This window comes from Palaemon carinicauda, chromosome 22 (genome assembly GCF_036898095.1).
Source record: "Palaemon carinicauda isolate YSFRI2023 chromosome 22, ASM3689809v2, whole genome shotgun sequence".
In the NCBI taxonomy this organism is placed as follows: Eukaryota; Metazoa; Arthropoda; class Malacostraca; order Decapoda; family Palaemonidae; genus Palaemon; species Palaemon carinicauda.
In genome coordinates, this window is record NC_090746.1 from 79,505,036 (window position 1) to 79,528,117 (window position 23,082).

The window sequence follows — 23,082 nt, forward strand, 5'->3', positions numbered from 1 at the left end:
TGAAAGGCCTCTCTGAAAGAGGAGACGCTGGATAGTCTCCAGGTGTGAAGTCGAAGTGACTGCACGGTTCTGTGGAAAATGTTTGCGTGTGATTGTTTGAGTGGATCTTGTCATGAAAGGGGTTCTTTCGGTAGATTTACTAGTATATGCAGGAGGTCCGGGAACCACTCTGTGTGATGCCATAGCGAAGCTACAAGGGTCATCGTTAGATTTTTGGATGCTCTGGTCTTGTTGAGCAATCTTCTCATCAAACAGAATGGGAGAAAAGCGTACACGATGTTGTTCCACCTTTGTTGAAATGGATCCTAACATAGAGTCTGAGGGTCGGGGACTGGAGAACAGTACAGGGGAAGCTTGCTGTTCAGTGATGTTGCAAACAGGTCTACTGTCGGGAACCCCAGAAAGTCAGAACTTTGTTGCCTATCAGAGGATTCAAAGACCATTCGGAGCCTACTATCTGAGTCACTCTGCTCAGATTTTCTGCAATCACATTCTTCTTCCCTGGCATGACGCAAGCCGATAGGGACACCGAATGTTCTTCTGACCATTTGAGAATCTTTACTGCAAAATGGCGTAGAGGCTGCGAAAAGGTACCGCCTTGGTTGCTTATGTAAGCCACTACTGTGGTGATGTCTCTCATTAACACCACTGATGTGACCTGCCAGCAACTGTTGGAATTGATGAAGAGCTAGGTATGCTGCTCTTATCTCTAGAAGGTTTATGTGCTGATACCTTTCGCACTCTGACCAAAGGGCGGAGATCGAGTGATGTAGCAAGTGGGACCCCCCATCCTTCTTTTGATGCATCTGTATAGAGCATCAAGTCCGGAGGAGGGACGAGAAAGGTTTTCGTCTGCCACCCACCAAAGCAGGTCCGTCACTTATTTCCGAGTAATTGGAACTCGTGTCCGGCGGATCTGAGCGTTGGTTTCACTGAGACTTGGGGATCTTATCCTGAGGCAGCCGTTTGGAAATATACGGAGGAGAGAGGTTTGGTGACCTAACAGACTCAACCATTGATGGGCCAGTAGATCTTCCCGTCTGAGGAAGGGCAATGCCACTTCTCTCAGCCTGTGTACTCTTTCGTCTGAAGGGAAGAATTTTTGTTAGACGGTGTCTATTATCATACAGAGGTATACCAGTCTCTCCGTAGGAAGCAGAGATGACTTCTCAAGATTTATCAAGACCCCCAGATCCTGACAAAACTCGAGAAGCATGTCTCGGTGATGAAGAAGGATTGTCTTCGAGTCTGCCAGAACCAGCCAGTCATCAAGATACCTGAGGAGACGAATGCCTTTCTTGTGAGCCCAAGATGTCACTAGGGCAAACAGCCTAGTAAAGACCTAAGGTGTTGTTGCAAGACCGAAGCAGAGAACCTTGAACTGGTATATCCTGTCCTCGTGTATGAATCTGAGATACTTCCTAGAAGATGGATGGATTGGGATCTGGAAGTATGCATCTTTAGATCCAGTGTGCATATGAAGTTCCTTGGTTGAACTGCCTGGATGACCATGTCTGTCGTCTCCATCCTGAACGGAGTCTGTTAAACAAACTTGTTCAGGGGAGAGAGATTGATGACTGATCTCCAATCTCCAGTCACCTTTTTCACCAAAAAACTTGACTGTAAAAGCCTGGAGACCCGTCCATGACCTCTTGGAGAGCCCTCTTCTGCAGATGGTCTGGATTTCACCCCAGAGGGCCAGCTCCTTTGCATAGAAGCTTAACAGAACTATATCCCGAGTCAGAGGAGGGAAAGATTGAGTGAACGGGATGCGATGCCCTATGGCAATCACCTCGATCGTCAGGGATCTGCCCAGTGATACTGCCACTTCTGCCAGAGGGACTGCAGGCATCCTCCGACAGGTGGTCGGTGATGAAGATTGCCGTTTTTAGCGGGACTGACCACTTAGGCCTCTCCCTTTAGCTCTCTTCTTCCCCCTGAAGGACTTGCTCCCTCTCTGGTCTTTGGACTGAAAGGGACACTTCGACAACTTAAAAGGTCCAGAGGACCTGTAAGTTGAGGGGTTGCTGACCACGTGAAGACTGGGATGGGCTTCCATAAGTCCTGGCCCTATGGAGGAGAGAATCGTTCGACGATTTAAACCCATCTTTTAGTAGCCATCTCAATCTTCTAAAGAATAAAGAGAGATGAACCTTCAAGGATGGAATTCCTCAAGCGTGAGACTTTCACCTTCGGCATCTGCTTGGGGAATTTACCTATGACGGTATACGGTATACCTCATCTTGAGTATGCATTCACCCACAAGCTGATGACGTGGTGCGATAAAAACTCAGAGTTTGGGTACCCAACAATAGGAAAGATTCCAAAGACTTCCTTATGGACTCCTTCGAAAGATCGTGGGAGCGCACAATGTAGCCCAGAATTTAAGGGGTGGACAGAAATCTTCCTGGGCGAGCCAATGTCCCTACTTGTCCTAGGATGGATGAGATCGGCGTGCGGTGGAGTTAGGCCGCTCACCCTCCTATTCTGTCCCTTCGTCCAGGTCTGCCTCGCCTTCACTGGAGTAAAGGGAAGGTTATCAAGAGAAAAATCAGTAGCTGGAGGCCCCTTGTCACTTGATCGAGATGGGGAGGATCTTCGTGCCTTGTCTGACAAAGGTCTCCTTCTAGGGTTAGAACTCTAATGCAACGAACTCGATTCGGACTCTATGGGAATCTGAGGAGTAGCTCTGACTGGACCAGTCAGGGGCTGTAGCGGTGGAGGTGCCACACCCCAAAGACTTCTGCAGAGTAGTTAAGAAAGCACTAACCCATAAAGGGAGCTCAGCAATCTTCGAGATGACCTGGGTTTCCCTAGAGAATCCAAGAGGAGAACTTCATCTAGAAGGAACCCTAGGAGCCTTAGTCGGTGTAGGAGAGAGCCTCAGTGGCAAGATGTGCTCCTTTGGAGGGGCGAACGCGAGAGATCACCTCATCCGAGCGTAGAAGGTTCAGGAGAGGGCAACTAGTGGACTTCACAGATCTCCAAAGCAAGGGATACTGTGGGCTCTGGAGTAGCATCCTTCCTGGCACCATGCTGAAGGAGTTGATGCTCTCTACACAAAGGACACAGAGAGTGCCGGTCGATATCTACTGATGACATATAGATACCGCACGCGACTCAGGACATGTTCGCATGAAAGCGATCAGAAGAAGCATCAGCACACCTGAAAAGAGGAAGCAAAAAATTAAAATTCTAATGACAGCATTTGGAGGAGAGAGAGGATACCTCCGCTCTCTACAAGCCAAAAGAAAAAAGTGACGTACCTCACAGCTGTGAGAGTATATATAGGCAGCTGGGTACATACCTAAGCCATTCCCTGCCTACCCACTCAAGTGGTTAGGTAGGGTTGCTATCTCGCACGTTTAGTCTAATGGCTACCTTCCAGCTTCGCCGAAAGATAATCCACATAATTAATGTAAGGATTGTAAATATGGGAACAACTGTTCATTCACTTTATGAAAAAATGGAAAATTTCCATAAGGAAAATCGCCTTCATTTGAAAGTGATGACTCTATATTGATAAAATAATACATTTAAAAAAAAGGGACGTGAAACTTTCCCATGTTAGACTTTTAAACATAATAATCTCTTTCCCATACTTTTTAAGAGAAAGAAATCTGTCAAGAAATAAAAAAAGAAATACTGTAGGAGTTTAAAGTAACCTGAAAATAACATAGTTTCAATGGGGCTGATCCACACCCCTTTAATCAATGACTTGTTGGTCTTCTGAACCTCCACAAAAGAAGCCAGCCAAAGGCCTTAGAAGCTTTATAAGCTCATGACTACCAAACTGAACTCATTAGGACTGCAGTAAAGTCAAAGACTGGAGAGGCATTATCATAATCATCGACTTTGAAATCAACAAGCTTAGTATTCTCCAGATTTTCCTTTGAACTAAAGGGAAGCTTTTATTCACACTTTAATGTGAACTATACAGTACTTTCCAACCAGGAACACTGGAGCTTTCACAATCCTCAAAATGAACAAACAATTTAAAAAACTGACCCCGCACAAGACACAAAGAGAATGCAGGTCATGATCATCCAAAAAGAATTCCTTTCCATAACTACATTGCTAACAAATCCCAGAGAAGGCATCTTTATGCAGCATGTTACTGACAGTAAATACTGTTAATCTCATTGTTTACTAGAAGCATTAGTACAATATATTGTGAGGGAAAAAAAGGGTAATTTTTCAATATTTAAGGGTAATGTTAACATTACCAAGATCCCAGAGACAAAAGCAACATGAACATCAGGAGAGGTTCATAAAAATAAAATACATAATATTAATAACCAAATATCTTTAGTAAAATAAAATTCAAGAGGACTATAATGATCTGCAAAGTATTTGAGCAATAATGAACAAACTTACCTTGGATACAAGTAAGTGAACTTGAGGAACAATATGACTACCACAAGTACAGTGACTTCCTGATACGTAGTTAAATGAGCCAATTCGAGCTTGACAAGCAGGGCAGTTGAGTTTACCCTTTGTCCAAGATGACTGAAAATAAATTAAAAGAACAAAAGATAACAAATACTTTGTGCACTTTCCATTATTCTAGAAATAATATAAAATTATAAATTTGGAGAAAGTTTGTGTTTTTCCTAACTATACAAGCCAGTCCTTTAAATAGGATAGATTATCAGCGAAGCTGGAGTACATGGCTATTAAATTTTTATAACAAGATATAAACAGGTGGCAAATAGTTACCACCCTACATGCTCACCGAACACTCATTCTGATTGCACCCGGGAATTTCTAGGGAATAGGTGATATAGAGGGAAAGGATGTGTAAAGGATTGAGGTTTGCATAGTTAAGAAAAATACAAAATATCTCAAAATTTGTCATTACAATTTAGTCTAATAAAGCAACTAAGATTACGGCAATGGAAGGGTTTAGCGACAGAAGGGTCTAACATAATTGAAGAATTCAAGGTCAAGGCTCTGTGAGAGACTATCAAATCTGTACTGCCAAGCAAGCTTTCAGAATACTTACTGCCAAAAACACTTTGTTCCGACACAGATACAAACTTTCACTATTTATAGGGTATTACTTTCGGCAATGCTGAAAACCAGCCAAGACAATTTTAGTGAGGGAAAATTACCCCATCCACTAGTTAGCGGGAGGGGGTTGGGGTAGACTGGCTACCCTGCTCACTCACACCTGTCGGTTGAGTAACCACTTTTGCTTTTGGCTCGGTAGAGTGCGGACGTGCCGTCTCTCTCCCGTTAAACAAACTGCCTTGACTTTATTACTATTCCTTTATCTTTAGTGTGTACAGTATCGGTGTTTGGTTATTGTCCCGCTATACAGACATGTCCAGGTATTGAAGGCTGCCGCTGCGGTACCTTCATGTCGTCCGTGGAGACGGATCCACACCTTTTATGTCCGGCTTGCCAGGGAACTCAAGTGTTCACGGGATAATACCTGTTGCGAGTGTAGGCAGTGGCCTGCCTCCCAGTGGGAGAGGTTTGCGCGTAAGAAGAAGAAGTCTAAACGCGAATCTTCGCTTTCGGGGTCTTCCTCAAAATCGAAGAAATCGCGGGCTTCTGCTTCCTCTACGCCCAAATCTCTGCCCGAAGCTAATCCTCGACCAGGCCCTTCCAGGGCACGGTCGGGCAGTAGCTCAGGGCTTGTAACTCCAGGTCAACCCTGTGGGATAGGCAAGGGTGACAGCTCCCCTAGTGAGTTGTCTACTTCCCTTTCCCCAGGGAGCGCCTGTTCCTTTCCAGACCTTGTGTCTTGTGGCCATCGCTGGGCATCGATGGTCCCAATACGAAGGAAGTTCTCCTCGAACCCCTCCGAAGGGGAGCAGAGAGAAGGCGGTCATCTCCTTCCTCTGCGGAGGTTGATCCTCCTCTTCTGGGCGCAGGCGCTGTTGCCCGTCGGTCAGGCCGAAAGTCTGGTTCCGACGCCGAGGAGTTAGCTAACTCGCCAGGGGCGGTCGCAGGGCTCTCTCCAAGGCAAGCTTCCAACGAGAGAAGATTGCCTCTGTACATCGGCAATCTCCTTACGCTTTAGGTTTTCCTCCAAGGGGGGAAAGAGAACCTTGTTATAAGCATAGTTCTCCTTCGGTGAACTCTCCTCCCCTGCGGAGGAATTATCTGTAGACCTTAATCAGTCTCCCCCTCGGGCAGAGTCTGTTGAACGTTCCTCTCTGGAGGTTCGTAGAGTGGAGGGGTGGGTAACCCCTCTCCACCCCGGACATTCACCTTCAGGGTCTCTTGACGATCACCCTTTGGGCTGGCGTGATCGTGAGCCTTCGGGCTCTCGTCATGTTGATCCTGCGGGTTCTCATGACAGCAGAAGTCCTTCGGGTCTCCGTCGGGCTGAACCTACGGGCTCTCGTTACGATGGTAACGTTGAACCTCCGGGTTCTTGTACCGTCAGCCACAGTGATCCTTCGGGGTCTTGTGCCGAGGAACCTCGGTTCCTCGTTACAGTGACCCGTCGGGGTCTCGTAACCTGAGTTACGCTGAACCCTTGGGCTCTTGTAACTTTAGTCACGCTAACACTTCGGTGTTTCGTGACAGAGAAACTGCGGTTTCTCGTTGCAATGATCCTTCGGGTTCGCCCAACACAGTTCACGCCGAACTTTCGGGTTCGCCCAACACAGTTCACGCCGAACTTTCGGGTTCGGCCAACAGAGTTCACGCCGAACTTTCGGGTTCGCCCAACACAGTTCACGCCGAACTTTCGGGTTCGCCCAACACAGTTCAAGCCGAACTTTCGGGTTCTCGTCACCATAGTCATTCTTTTTATGACAGAGAGTTTTCAAGCTCTCATTGTGTTGATCATTCACGCTCACACAACACAAGCTATCGTGAACCTTCGGGTGAGCATAGCAGTGAGTTCTCTCACCAACCTGAGAGTCCTCGCGTGCACGACCGGATCAGCGTGCACGACCGACTTGGCGCGCACGACCAACTTGTCGCACGCAAAAAAAATGGCGAACATGGCACGCAGGTTCATCCTATGGCGCGCCATTTGCAGAAACATCCTGCTGCTCGCCATGCACTCGAACAACCTGTTGCGCGCCATGCACACGAACAACCTACTGTGCGCCATGTGCGCGAACAACCTACTGCGCGCCATGGGTGCGAACAACATACTGCGGGCTATGCACGCGAACAACATACTGCGCGCCATGCGCGCAAACAACACACTGCGCGCCATGCGAGCAAATAACACACTGCGCGCCATGCGCGTGAACAATATACTGCTCGCCATGCGCGCGAACAACATACTGCGCGCCATGCGCGCGAACAACATACTGCGCGCCATGCGTGCGAACAACCTTATGCGCACAACGAGCGCAAAGAAAGGTGCGCACAATCGGGAAGGGCGCATGCACGAGCTCCCTTCCGCCTACCAACAGTTCGGCGCACGAGCGCACTACCATCTTGGCGCTCACAATCAGTCTCTCAAGCCCCTTAGGCCTCAACAGAGACAACAGTCACCTGCGCGACCGAGCCCAGATCCTATCCCTAAGGGTAGGCCTGTGCTGATCTTGCCTGTAAGGAAGCCTCCCTCAGACAAGAGGGTTAGGAAACCTGTCCAGGTTCCTAAACCCAGGGAGCAGTGACTTCCTAAGGACCTCCCCCTTAGTTCCTCGGGAGCCTGTGACTGCCCGTGGCTTTGCGCCTTATTCAATGTAATGCGCCAAACCATGAAAGGAGTTGTTCCCCGCTCCCAGTCCTTAGGCGACACACCTAGGATCCCTTTATCGCCTCCTCTCTTCCCAGGGTCCTCTCCTCCCTCCGATCCTAGGAGGAGTTCGGAAGATTCCGCAAAGGTCGGTCCTTCTGGTAAGGGGAGACGGTCATCCCCTCGCAAAAGACCTCTGGAGGAGATAAGGCATGATCCTCAGGGTAGCCCCCTGCAGTTCAAGACGCCACAGGCCAGACCAAAGGGGAAAAGGAAAAGGATTCGTCCTTGGTCCCCCCCCAAAGAAGAATAGTGTTACTTTCTATGGAGATTCCTTCCGTCCCTTACCAGTCGAGATAGTGTCTAAGGAGGCACGACCTGCGACTGGACGGGACTCACCCCGTACGGCAACGGACTTACATTCCACCTGTAAGCCGACGGAGTCCTCTAGGCCCTTGGGAACAAAGGACCTCCAGCCTCGTGGGAGGGAACCGAAGGATTTGTCCACCATCACCAAATTCTCCGCTAGGCTTACTTCCTCACTGCCTCCCACGCAGCCGGAAGCGAGCACCTCCTCGGCAGTCTCCCTATCCCCAGTCTATCCAGTTGACGACTTCGACCCACTCCGGGCTCCTATGGATGAGAGCTTGGACATGGAAGGGAAGAGCAATCTCGAGGACAACGCTCTGCCAGCAGCCGCTAGCCCTAAGCTTACGGAGGATGAGCGGAAGGAGTCGGAACACGCCTTCTGGCAGGTCCTAGCTTACATCTGTTACATTAATGGACTTCCAGATCCATCGGCAGCCCCTCTAGATGGACAAGAAACGGTCCTTGATCAGTTCTACGGCACTCAGAAACCTCGAAGGACCAGTGCAGCTTTGCCCTGGTCAAAGGGGTCAAAGAGTGCCAAACAGAAGGCAGTGTCCCAGGCAACTGGGTCCACCTCCTCTCAACGCTCCAGCTCGTCCTCCAAGCTCCTACCCCCTCCGTATGTGTTTCAGAGGAGGTACTACAAGATCCTTGGGGAATCTCTTCCAACGCTGCCTCTCGACCACTCTATAGAGGCACTCTCGAAGGCCACACCCTTCGAGAAACTGACGGGACTTCGAGTCTCCTTTTCGGCCTCTGAAATCCTGAACTAGAAGGTGGCAAAGTACGCCATGCAGGATACTTCGTGGCTGGATTTCTGGTTAGGATCCTTAGGACAACTGATGCAGTCTAAGGACCTGTCTCGGGAGTCCTCCAGGAAGTCTTTGGAGACTTTCCTATTGTCTGGCACTCGGGCCATCGAGTTCCTCTCCCATCAGGTAGTGAACGTTTGGGCCCACACTATCCTGAAGAGGAGAGACGCCGTCATAGGCAAGTTCCATAGACATCTCTCTCAGGCCGAAGTAGCGAGACTGAGAAATGCCCCTTTCGAGGGCAATTCTTTGTTCCATCCCAAGGATGTCAAGTGGGTGGCAGAGAGGTGGAGGAAGTCCAATCAGGACTACCTCATACAAAAGGTCTTAACAGCTAGACCTTACCCCTCTAAGCCACAGCGTAAAGCACAGCAAAACCCGCAACCGAAAAGGGCTAGAGACCCAAAACAGCAGGGTAAAAAGGGTGCAAAGCAGGCCTTTCGCAGCAAAGAAGTCCTTTCATGGAGGAAAGGGTAAGAAGGGATCCGGCCGAGGCTGGTCCCAATAAGACAGGCAATCCTCCCATTTTCCCACCTATGGGGGGTTGCCTGTAAAGCTACGGGGCCAAACCCTGGACGGTCGAGGTGATTCGTTCAGGGTATCGAATCCCATTCACTCTCTTTCTCCCTCCGCTGACTCGAGTGCTGATTCCATCAAACTCCTGTGCGAAGGGATCCGCACAGGAGTTTGCCCTCAGGGCAGAAGTCCAGTCCATGTTGGAGAAGGACGCTCTCCAGGAGGTCCTCGATGGGTCCCCAGGCTTCTACAGTCGAGTCTTTCTTGTGAAAAAGGCGTCTGGAGACTGGAGACCAGTCATCGACCTCTCGGCCCTGAACAGGTTTGTCGAACAGACACCTTTCAGGATGGAGACGGCTGACACAGTCAGACAAGATCTAAAGGACGCATACTTCCAGATCCCAATTCAACCGTCTTCCAGGAAGTATCTGAGATTAATGTCCAATCGGAAGCATTACCAGTTCAGGGTACTGTGTTTCGGTCTTTCCACAGCACCCCGGGTATTCACAAGAATATTCGCCCTAGTATCATCTTGGGCACACAGAGTCAGCATCCGTCTCCTAAGATACTTGGACGACTGGCTGATTCTGGCAAACTCGGAGGCGGCCCTTCTCTGCCACCGAGACGAGCTTCTAAGGTTTTGCCAGGATCTGGGGATCGTGGTAAACCTCGAGAAGTCTCAACTGCTCCCCTCTCAAGAACTGTTATACCTAGGCATACGATTAGACACCCTAAGGCACAAAGCGTTTCCATCAGACGAAAGGATCCAGAGACTGAGGGAGATAGCACAGGTCTTCCTCAGTCGGGAAGAGCTCCTGGCGCAGTATTGGCTTCGTCTTCTCGGTCAACTCTCTTCCCTGACCCGACTGGTCACCAACAGTTGCCTCAGGATGAGATTCCTCCAGTGGCGACTAAAATCCCAGTAGAACCAACACTCCGATTCCTGGGATCACCTAGTCCGCATAGGGCTAGAGGAACAGTCGGACCTCGAGTGGTGAATGGCAGAGCCAAACCTCTGCAAAGGGGTCGATCTTCTCGTCTCTCCTCCGGAATTAATGCTTTTTTCGGATGCATCAAAAGAAGGTGGGGGGCTCACGTGCTGCACCATTACATCTCCGGCCAATGGTCCAAATCAGAAAGGTACCAGCACATAAATCTCTTGGAGATGAGGGCAGCCTTTCTGGCCCTCAAAAAGTTCCACCAGGTCCTGGCGGGGCACTCCATGGTGTTGATGAGGGACAACACCACGGTAGTAGCTTATCTAAGCAAACAGAGCAGTACCTTTTCGCAGCAGCTGTGCCATCTTGCAGTAGAGATACTCAGATGGGCAGAGGACATCTCGGTGACTCTATCAGCTCGCTTCATTCTGGGCAAGCGGAATGTGCCAGCAGACAAGCTGAGCAGAGCGACTCAGATAGTTGGCACCGAGTGGTCTTTGAATCCTCTGATAGCCAACAAAGTCCTGACTTTGTGGGGTTCCCCAACTGTGGATCTGTTCGCAACGGCCCTGAATTTCAGGCTCCCGTTGTACTGCTCCCCAGTCCCGGATCCCCAAGCTCTTTGGCAAGATGCTTTCCAACAACGGTGGATAAACCTGGACGCTTACGCGTTTCCCCCATTCTGTCTGATGAGAAAAGTCCTCAACCAGGTATGAGCAAGCAACAACTTGCAAATGACCCTCATAGGTAGTAGGTTGGCCAGGGAACCAGCCACCCATTGAGATACTACCGCTAGAGAGTTATGGGGTCTTTTGACTGGCCAGACAGTACTACATTGGATCCTTCTCTCTGGTTACGGTTCATTTTCCCTTTGCCTACATACACACTGAATAGTCTGGCCTATTCTTTACATATTCTCCTTTGTCCTCATACACCTGACAACACAGATTACCAAACAATTCTTCATCACCCAAGGGGTTACTGCACTGTAATTGTTCACTGGCCACTTTCCTCTTTGTAAGGGTAGAAGAGACTCTTTAGCTATGGTAAGCAGCTCTTCTAGGAGAAGGACACTCCATAATCAAACCACTGTTCTCTAGTCTTGGGTAGTGCCATAGCCTCTGTACCAGTGGTTCTTAAACTTTTTTGCCTTGCGCCCCCCTTCTGCATTAAGCATAGATCCCATGGCCCCACCCTCCCCACCCTTGAAATTTTTGCCAAACTAGAAAGTACCGTATGTATGTATGTATTGTTTTTATAAACAATATGTTGCTTTTTGTATGCTAATATACTTCACTGGTTATGTGAGTATATGGATGAATGATAAATTTTTATTTCATTGCTGTTGATTTTTTAAAGGAATTCACTGCACTATATTTCAATAAAATAAACATTGTTCATAGAAAAAGGGTAAAATAAATATATTATAAAACAAAATTTTATCATAATCTTTTTTTCAAACTGTTTTAGCATTATACAGATTGCAGTCATTACATTGATAGAAAATACTAGAAAAAATACTAATTACTGCAAAAATGAACATAATTTTTATTCTTAATACAATCATTCATGGATCATGACCACATAAAAGAATATTACACATTCTCCTTAGTGATTAATTTATCCATATTTATGTAGTATTGTAATACAAACACATCATAATTACTAATTTTTATTTTTATTGTCACTATTTTAACTACTTGCACCCCCCTTGGAAGCTCCTGGCACCCTCCTAGGGGGGCGCGCCCCCCAGTTTAAGAATCACTGCTCTGTACCATGGCCTTCCACTGTCTTGGGTTAGAGTTCTCTTGCTTGAGGGTACACTCGAGCACACTCATCTATCTTATTTCTCTTCCTCTTGTTTTGTTAAAGTTTTTATAGTTTATATAGGAGATATTTATTGTTGTTACTCTTAAAATATCTTATTTTCCTATTTTCCTTTCCTCACTGAGCTATTTTCCCTGTTGGAGCCCTTGGGCTTATAGCATCCTGCTTTTCCAACTAAAGTTGTAGCTTAGTAAGTAATAATAACAATAATAATAGCTCCGCTATGGCATCACGCAGAATGGTTCCCGGATCTTCTGCATCTCCTCACGGAGATCCCGAGGGAGCTCCCTCCACAGCACAACCTCCTCAAACAACCACATGCCAACATCTTCCAAAAAGCCATAGCTTCGCTTCGACTTCATGCCTGGAGACTATCCAGCACCTCCTCACACAGAGAGGCTTTTTGCAACCGGTTGCGAAAAGAATGGCTGGACACCTCAGGAGATCCACAGAGACAGTCTACCAGGTGAAGTGGTCAGTTTCCTGTGGTTGATGTCCTGGAAGGGTATCTCCCCCCTCGATGCCTCTGTTCCAACTATAGCGGAGTTTCTTGTATACCTTCGGGAAGAAATGCTTCTCTCGGTCTCGGCAGTCAAAGACTACCGCTCAGCCTCGAGTCTCGCCTTTAGACTGAAAGGAGTTGATATTTCCTCCTCGTTGGAACTTTCTTTGCTCATACGTAGTTACGAGCTTACTTGTCCCCAGGCAGAGCTAAGACCTCCCCCTTGGAACGTGGTTCGGGTCCTCAGGTCTCTGAAGGGCTTCCCCTATGAACCACTACACCAGGCCTCCGATCGCCACCTCACGTGGAAGACGGTGCTCCTGCTCGCTCTGGCTTCGGCCAAGAGAGTCAGCGAACTTCATGGTCTATCTGCTGATGTGATCCTCAACTACGTCCTTGAGTTTGTGGCTAAGACTCAAAATCCGGGTGTGCCGGACTCCAGGTTCAGCCCATTTCGGATAGAGAGTCTTCATTCTGTAACCGAAGATCCAGACCAACTGTTACTATGTCCAGTAAGGAGTCTGAGGTGTTACTTAAGAAGAACAGCAAAAGCTTGCCACCGTGTACAAGCACTTTTTGTCAGCACGGGGAAGGTCAAGAGGAATATTATTTCCTCCTGGATAAGGAAAGTAATCAAATACACTCTATACCCAGATCCTCCTCTGTCCAACCGACCCAGAGCTCATGACGTCAGAGGCTTTGCAACGTCTCTGGCGTTCAAGAAGAATTTTTCTGTGGCACGGGTATTGCAAGCGGGCATGTGGAAGCGTCACACGACCTTCACAGCCCACTACCTGAAAGAAATAACCCACAGGAGCATGGAAACCTTCTCCATTGATCCTGTGGTGACCGCACAACAAGTGATCTAATGCCTCAGGCACCTTGATGGACAAGTAGCAGAGGGTTGAGGGCTGAGGTTACCCAGGTTAGTCTGGCGTGAATAAAAAGAATGTCTGGCTCCCTTCTTTCTTTCTCCTTCTCCCTCCCTGGGGAAACAGCTCCGCAAGACCGAAGCATAGCTGACCTCACCCCTGTGCTGGTAAGATTCATTTCCCTTGTGCATTCTGAGTATGAATAAATACTTTGTTACGTCAACAATAACTCGTGAGGGAGGGTATTGGATATGTCTTAGAATTCATGCTTATCCTCGAGTTCCTACGTAAAGACAAGCCACGAGTCTCTCTCACAAAAACTTCTGCAGGCCGCTATCATTGAGTTACCTTGTAACTACTTTGATTTTAGCGAGGGTAGGGTTCCTACTAGTTAGATCAAAGATCAATTAGAGGGAACCCCGGGTCATGACCAAAGCCAGTTGGTAGAACTTCCTCCCTCCTAAGAGTAAGTCACCCTATAGATAGCAAAGGTTTGTATCTGTGTCGGAACAGATAACAAATTTGGAAATAATTTGTATTTTTCCTAACACACAAACCTGGAGCTAGTTATACAAATTGGCCCGCCACACTGTCCCCCTAGAAGTCCTGCCAGAAAGCAAAAGTGGTTACTCAACCAACAGGTGTGAGTGAGCGGGGTAGCCAGTCTACCCCAACCCCATCCCGCTAACTAGCGGATGGGGTAATTATCCCTCACAAAAATTGTCTTGGCTGGTTTTCAGCGTCGCCGAAAGTAATACCCTATAAATAGCTCCAGGTTTGTATGTTAGGAAAAATACAAATTATTTCCAAATTTGTTATATTAATACTAGACTTAACTTACGATGTTAGGTTAGGTTTGGTATGATCAGAATTACTGCTTTTAAGAAAATATTTGCTGGAATTTTTATTTTAAAAAGGAAGCTAACAATGTCTAGAGATTTTGAACCTCATCACTATTAAAATTGGCTGGTTATGTGAATTATCTAAAGGTGGAGGTATGTCATTATTGTCAACATCCCCATTATAATCAACTAGCCTAGTTTTCCGTGGATTTTCCCCCTGCTAAAAACCAATTCCATTTGGTGCTTTGAACTTTGAACTTGATCGCCAACCATTGAAAGATACTTCCTTTGAGAGAGAATGTAAGGCAAGAGCACTATTCACACCAGTTATTTCATTCACAGCATTGCCCTTGAGACTTCTGCAGGGTAGTTAAGAAAGCACTAACCCATGAAGGGAGCTCAGCAACCTTCGAAAAGTCCTGGGTTTCCTTAGAGAATCCAAGGGGAGAACTTCATCTGGAAGGAACCCTAGGAGAGAATGAGGATCATAATCTCACAGAAACAATTCCCTTGAACACTTAACGAAGTAATAGGTAAATAATCTGGAGAATGTCTGATCCACGACGATAGAGAAACTGAAGGGACAAAGACAATCTGGCATATCAGTTCTGGGATTCTTTACACTTATCGATAGAATATTTTATTTCTTTAATGTGGGCATTGGTTAATTGAAAAGAAAGTAAATGGTAAAATTAACTTCAATTTTATAAATTTTACCAGTACATGTTGATTAAGTCGAGCTTCTAGAGAAGAAGCAACATGAACATCAGGGGAGATTCATAGTAATAATGAAGTTCCATGCAGAAGTTGAGTGACTTTTAATTAATTTTTTTCAGTAAAAGGGGAGAGGGTAAGTACAAGTTTTTCTTTTGATACATATGGAGCTGCCTACACTTCATTGATATACTGTTAACACTGAACTAGACATAGATGCATCAAAATAATGTAATATGTAAACTAAAATTTAGAGGTATTTCATAAATATGATATTTTAATTATAAAATAAATTTTTGAATATACTTACCCGGTGAATATATAATAGCTGCAACTCTGTTGCTCGACAGACACATACAGTAAAAAAAACTCGCCAGCGATCGCTATACAGGTTGCGGGTGTGCCCACCAGCGCCAACTGTCGGCCAGATACCACTCTCGATGTAAACAAATACTCAATTTCTTCTCATCCCACTGCGTCTCTATTGGGGAGGAAGGGAGGGTCGTTTAATTTATATATTCACCGGGTAAGTATATTCAAAAATTTATTTTATAATTAAAATATCATTTTTAAATATTTAACTTAGCCGGTGAATATATAATACAGTGAACCCTCGCTACTTCGCGGTTCGACCATCGCGGATTCACCACTTCGCGGATTTTTTCCATAACCCATACAGTATATATACAGTAATATATATATATATATATATATATATATATATATATATATATGTATGTATGTATGCATGTATTTATGTATATATGTAGGTATGTATATGTGTATACATATAAATATATATATATATATATATATACACACACACACACACATATATATATATATATATATATATATATATATATATATATATATTATATATTTATATATTTATATATATATATATATATATATATATATATATATATATATATATATATCTAAAGTAGGAAGATGTGATGTAGTTCTAAGGGAAAAGTATGGGAAATATGTCTGGGTAATAAGCAAAGCTCTACCTCCAGTTTGTTTCTTCATTATGATCAGAGATAAATGTAAACAAAACATTGGTTGCCATTTTTTATCGTGCTTTTTAGCGTGTTTAGGAAATGCATGATATAAAATCACCTTTAATCTTTGTGCCTGTTTTAGTTTAGGGTACTGTAGTACATGCATTAAGTGTTCTGTACATTAAAGGGTAGTTTGTTAACAGAACTACGTACAAGGGAAGGTTTTAAAAGTCTGAATATACATGTTGAATAAATAGGTAAATGTGGTGTCACTACTTCGCGGATTTTCACCTATCGCGGCCGCGACTGGAACCTATCTACCGCGATAAACGAGGGTTCACTGTAGCTGATTCACACCCAAGGAGGTGGGTAGAGACCAGAGTTAAATATGTTTACATCGTATAAGCTAAGAGTTTTTTATTTCATTTTGGCAGTTATCAATATAACAAAACCAAAATAAATAGGTACCTGGTAAGGAAGTCGACTTAGACAATTACTCTGCCTTGTAAGTACGTCTTCCTTACGGAGCCCAGCGATCCTCTTAGGATGCTGACAGACCCCCAGGAGCTGAAGTATCAAGGGCTGCAACCCATACAACAGGACCTCATCAAACCCCTAATCTGGGCGCTCTCAAGAAATGACTTTGACCACCCGCCAAATCAACCAGGATGCGAAAGGCTTCTTAGCCTTCCGGACAACCCATAAAAACAACATTAAAAAACATTTCAAGAGAAAGATTAAAAGGATATGGAATTAGGGAATTGTAGTGGTTGAGCCCTCACCCACTACTGCACTCGCTGCTACGAATGGTCCCAGTGTGTAGCAGTTCTCGTAAAGAGACTGGACATCTTTCAAGTAAAATGACGCGTACACTGACTTGCTTCTCCAATAGGTTGCGTCCATGATACTTTGCAGAGATCTATTTTGCTTAAAGGCCACGGAAGTTGCTACAGCTCTAACCTCGTGCGTCTTAACCTTAAGCAAAGATCGGTCTTCCTCACTCAAGTGTGAATGAGCTTCTCGTATTAACAATCTGATAAAACATGACAAAGCATTCTTTGACATAGGCAAGGATGGTTTCTTAACCGAACACCATAACGCTTCAGATTGGCCTCGTAAAGGTTTAGTACGAGCTAAGTGGAACTTAAGAGCTCTAACAGGACATAAGACTCTTTCTAGTTCATTGCCTATGATCTCCGATAATCTAGGAATATCGAAAGATTTAGGCCAAGGACGAGAAGGTAGCTCATTTTTGGCTAGGAAACCAAGTTGCAGAGAACAAGTAGCTTTTTCTGACAAAAACCCGATGTTCTTGCTGAAGGCATGAAGCTCACTGACTCTTTTAGCCGAGGCTAAGCATACCAGGAAAAGTGTCTTAAGAGTGAGATCTTTCAGAGAGGCTGACTGCAAAGGCTCAAACCTGTCTGACATGAGGAATCTTAGGACCACGTCTAAATTCCACCCAGGAGTAGCCAACATGCTTCTGTAGCCCTTGATAGTAGGAGCTGAAAGGGATCGTACTTTTCTCAGGTATAAGAGAAAATCAGCTATTTGGGCTACAGAGGTACTGGTCGAGGATACGGAAACTGACTTGCACCAGTCTCAGAAGACTTCCCACTTCGATTGGTAGACTCTAATGGTAGACGCTCTCCTTGCTCTAGCAATCGCACTGGCTGCCTCCTTCGAAAAGCCTCTAGCTCTCGAGAGTCTTTCGATAGTCTGAAGGCAGTCAGACGAAGAGCGTGGAGGCTTTGGTGTACCTTCTTTACGTGTGGTTGACGTAGAAGGTCTACTCTTAGAGGAAGACTTCTGGGAACGTCTACTAGCCATCGAAGTACCTCGGTGAACCATTCTCTCGCGGGCCAGAGGGGAGCAACTAAAGTCAACCTTGTCCCTTCGTGAGAGGCGAATTTCTGCAGTACCTTGTTGACAATCTTGAATGGTGGGAATGCGTAAAGATCTAGATGTGACCAATCTAGGAGGAAGGCATCTATATGTATTGCTGCTGGGTCCGGGACTGGAGAGCAATAGATTGGAAGCCTCTTGGTCAGCGAGGTTGCAAAGAGATCTATGGTGGGTTGACCCCAAGTCGCCCAAAGTCTCTTGCACACATCCTTGTGGAGGGTCCATCCGATTGGAATTACTTGACCTTTCCGACTGAGACAATCTGCTAGGACGTTCAAGTCGCCCTGGATGAACCTCGTTACTAGGGAGATGCCTCGATCTTTTGATCAGATGAGCAGGTCCCTTGCGATCTCGTACAAAGTCAGTGAGTGGGTACCTCCCTGTTTGGAAATGTACGCCAAGGCCGTGGTGTTGTCCGAGTTTACCTCCACCACCTTGCCTCGAAGGAGATTCTCGAAGCTTATCAAGGCCAGATGAACCGCCAAAAGCTCCTTCCTGTTGATATGCATGCTCCTCTGACTCGAGTTCCACAGACCTGAGCATTCCCGACCGTCCAGCGTCGCGCCCCAGCCCAAGTCCGATGCTTCCGAGAAGAGAACGTGGTTGGGTATCTGAACTGCCAGGGGAAGACCCTCTCGTAGGCTGATATTGTCCTTCACCAAGTCAGACAAGACTTTATCTTTTCGGAAATCGGGATCGAGACCGCCTCTAGCGTCTTGTCCTTTTTCCAGTGAAAAGCCAGATGGAATTGAAGAGGACGGAGGTGTAGCCTTCCTAGCGAGACAAATTGCTCCAGGGATGACAGCGTCCCTACCAGACTCATCCACAGCCTGACTGAGCAGCGTTCTTTCTTCAGCATCTTCTGGATGGAGAGCAGGGCTTGATCTATTCTGGGGGCCGACGGAAAAGCCCGAAAAACTTGACTGTGAATCTCCATCCCTAAATACAGAATAGTTTGGGATGGGACCAGCTGTGACTTTTCCAAATTGACTAGGAGTCCCAATTCCTTGGCCAGATCTAGAGTCCAATTGAGATCCTTCAGACAGCGATGACTGGAAGAGGCTCTGAGAAGCCAGTCGTCCAAGTACAGGGAGGCTCTGATCTCCGATAGCTCGAAACTGGTACCCCACATTCCTGTAAACAAACCTCAGAAACGGTTGGGAATCCGGGTGTATAGGAATGTGGAAGTATGCCTCCAGAAGGTCGAGAGAGACCATCCAGTCGCCTTCCATAAATGCTGTCAAGACAGCCTGGTAGACTTCATCGCGAAGTTTGTCTTGACAATGAACACATTGAGCGCACTTGCCTCTTACGTACTCCTGCAGTGAACATGGCTGCCAAACCATGGAGCCATCCCTGAGGGACTTGTCCCTGCAGAGAACGTGGCTGTCAGATCATTGGAGCCATCCCTGAAAGCCTTGTTTATGCATGACATAATTGTACAGCAAAACTTCAAAGGCTCGAAAACAGCTGTGAAGTTGACCTGTAAAATCTTGGAGCGTCTCCTGGCCAGGCGCCAGGGAGAGTCTACGAGATTTGAGAAGTCTATCTGGGCAGACGCAGGAACTCCCAAGCCGAGAACTTCTCTCGTGTCATATCAGACTCTCGCTCTATAAGCCAGTTTAAAAGAAGGGAAAGCAAAGGCTGTATCTCCCAAACTCCTCCTGGTGATAAACCAGTCGCCTAGCAAACGTAAAGCTCTCTAGGAGAGCGAGAGAGCACTAGCTTATAAAACAACGGCTTCGAAGTAGCTAGGCCTAGTGTAAGCTCTGACGTTTAGGCGAACGAGGAGCAGCAGTTACAAAAAGATCCGGACAAAGATCCTTGAAAATCAGCATGATTTATTTAAAGTCCATAGAGGGCTAAGCAGCTTTAGGCTCCTCTCCGTCTGACAGAGTCCTCAAGGGAATATCAGTAGGAGGGGGAACAGCAACTTCCTCATCTAAAGGAACCTTGTCCGATAATAGCTGAGTCTTAAGCAAGGGAGAGACCTACCGTGGTGGCAATGCTTTACAAGCAGAGTCCACACGCACTGGTGCATTAGTAGCGGACCAGGACGCAACGTCATGTAACTGCTTGACAGTCTGTGAACTGTCAACAACAACAGGTGCGAGAGACCAGGACGCAACGTCATGTAACTGCTTGACAGTCTGTGAACTGTCAACAACAACAGGTGCGTGAGGACGCACAGCGTCCACTCGAGACTGCTTTGACCGCCTAGATTGAGCAGTCAAAACAACTCTAGAATGCGGAGGTTGACGCACAGCGTCAAAACAAGTCAACTCCGATTGTTAGCGAACGTCCTGAACGTCAACAGGAGCATCAGCAAGTGGCCTAACGTCCAAATGTGGCTGAAAATCCACACGAGACCGCATCGAGTGTGGTTCTAAACAACCTGACTGACGTGACTTAGCTACGCCAACGTCACCAGGACGCACAAAGGAACGTTAGGTTGGCTGAAAGCCAGGATCTCGATGAGATAAACGGCTAGGCTCAACGGACTAATCGGCAGAATAGTCTTCCATAAGGGAGGCAAGCTTATTCTGCATGTCTTGCCGTACAACCCATTTAGGATCAACGGAAATGGTTGCGGTAAGAGACGAGGGTAACGTCTGTGACCGCAAAACCTTGCCAACAAAAAGACTCTCGGAGTCTGTGTTACGCTTTTGTTAGGCGGCGAGCAGTTTTCCGATGACTGCATAGGGTCAGAGCTGTCCTAATGGCTACAACCAGGACGCTGGACCTGTCCTGAAAGGACTGACTTTCGCTTAAGGGCCTCGAAACCTTGTTTCAGGTTTCTTATGCGAAAAGCCTTCGGATGACGAGGAGAAAATTGTCTCTCTCGCCTTATGGTAGGGGAGATCTTGGTAAGATACACCCGATACCATAGAGGGAACGTCTGTTCGCTGATCAAGGCCTCTCGAACCCATAAGTCGTACGACATTACTTCTCCCCTGGGCTTGGGAGCTTGCAAGAGGTCCCGGACTAGGTGAACGACAGGCACGAACAGACGAACCCTCGGTTACGCAACACTGTAACACTTTGCGCAATATCACTTTATCACTACGATTTTCTGTTTTGCACTTATTTCACTGAAATCGAAACTTTAACTGATTTCTACCTGAAGCACGCAATTCTACCCTCATCAAAAGGTAGTAAATGCGAAATCAGTCGTATAATGCAAGCACATTAATACCAGCAAAAAACAGTAAACATCTTTTAAGATAAAAAATTCAGTGGCAGGGGAAGAGACTAAACACTAGTTCATTCAAAACTACGTTTTCAATCTCTCACCGTACATTGCCTGGGGACGAGAATAAAACTAAAAACGTTTTATCCTTTCTCCCCGTACAGAGACTAGGGACGAGAGTAACTCGAGAACAACGTTACCCGCTTGAACGGAACGTTTTCTCTCCTCTCTCTCCCTCCGTCTCTATCTCTCTCTCTCTCTCTCTCTTGATTTCGCACCTAAGAGAAGAGCCCAATTACGTTTCGTCAAAAAAACATGTTATTTGACCAAAGGAAAAAACTGAAAGGTTTTTCAATTAAAAAGTTCCTTTAAAATAGAATTTAAAACATTTAAGCTTTGAAAGAAGAATGAACAAAACGTCAGAATCAATTTACTCTTTCTGCAAAGTGAAACCGTGATACTCTCTCTCTCTATCGTAACGATAGAGAGCAAACTGTGTAGCATAAATAAACTAAACGTTAGTTCATCTTTGAAAACAATACGAAGACTATTCAAAGAAAATCTTTCATGAAATATTTATTAAAAATATTCATTTAAAAAGTTTTAAATCCTTAGCTTTTTAAAAGCTATTTACGATTGAAAGGGCTCAACGTTGTTTAACTTCGGTTTCCAAGTTAGGACCGCCTACTCTCAGGAAAGGTCGCATATAAACAAATCATTAAAATTTATTTATTTTTTTTTTTTTTTTGTTTAATATAAATGGAAAGTTAATCGAAGAGGCCTAATAAAGGCGGTGAGATATAAAATATATAGAGGAAAATCTGAAATTAATTTATAACGTGATAAGATGATTGCTAAAAGCCTAAACACACTTCCGTCTAAGGGAAGGGTCGACCATTTAAAAGTCAAAGAAAGTCCATACTCTCTTTGTCATCAAAAATTAAATCTATCCAAAAACGAGTTCAAGATTTAAGATGAAGATAAAACACCTGCACTGCGAAAGCTCAAACCAAAATGAAGTACTTCACCAAATATGTTGAGAAAACTCCAGGTTCTACAGCGAGTAAAAGTACGTCTTGTCGACACGTCGACAGAGAAGAAATTGAGTCTTTGTTTACATCGAGAGTGGTATCTGGCCGACAGTTGGCGCTAGTGGGCACACCCGCAACCTGTATAGCGATCGCTGGCGAGTTTTTTTTACTGTATGTGTCTGTCGAGCAACAGAGTTGCAGCTATTATATATTCACCGGCTAAGTTAAATATTTAAAACCTTCATTTCACAACAACAGAACCTAGTACAGTGGTAATGTTTGCCTATCATTTAATGAATGGATTGGGAATGTGGGTGTTAAGACAAAAAGAGGAAGCAAAGCTTGAGAGAACAGAAGTGAGAATGCTGAGGTGGATAATGGGAATATTAATACTTGAAAGACTGGAAAATCATGAAATAAGAAGAATGGCAGGTGTAGTGAAGATTACAGAGGTAATAAGAGTGTCACGACTGAGATGGTGTGGGCAAGAGTTGAGGATTAATGTTGGGGAGGAAGTGAGGAGGGTTTGAGAGAAACCTGTTAAGGAAAGAAGTTCAAGAGGGAGACAGAGAATTAGATTGTGAGATATGGTGAAGGATGATATGGAAAAGAAAAACTTGGTGGAAGAGCATGCCTTTGATGGAGGGCATTGGAGAGTGCACATCAGGCCACTAATCCCTAATTCCTTACTGGGAAAGAAGATGATGTTAAAAATATTAGTTCAAGTTGTGCACTACTCCTTTGGACTAAATTTAATTAAAACAGATCACTCAAAATTTGCCTTGTTCAAAATATAATGGAACCAAATATGATAAATTCGTAGATAATTTGTATTTTTCCTAACTATACAAACCTTAGCTATTTATTAGGGGTTATACTTTCGGCGGAACTGAAATGACG

At 45.6% G+C, this 23,082-nt stretch overlaps 1 protein-coding gene across 1 annotated transcript in view; it reads right to left on the minus strand.

Moving 5' to 3' along the window:
- Nucleotides 1-23,082, minus strand: part of LOC137616561 (E3 ubiquitin-protein ligase RNF180-like) — a 104,961-nt gene that overhangs the window by 41,096 nt on the left and 40,783 nt on the right. The window contains exon 4 of the mRNA XM_068346432.1: nt 4,378-4,509. Coding sequence (XP_068202533.1) covers nt 4,378-4,509 — 132 coding nt within the window. The remainder of the gene's footprint in view (nt 1-4,377; nt 4,510-23,082) is intronic.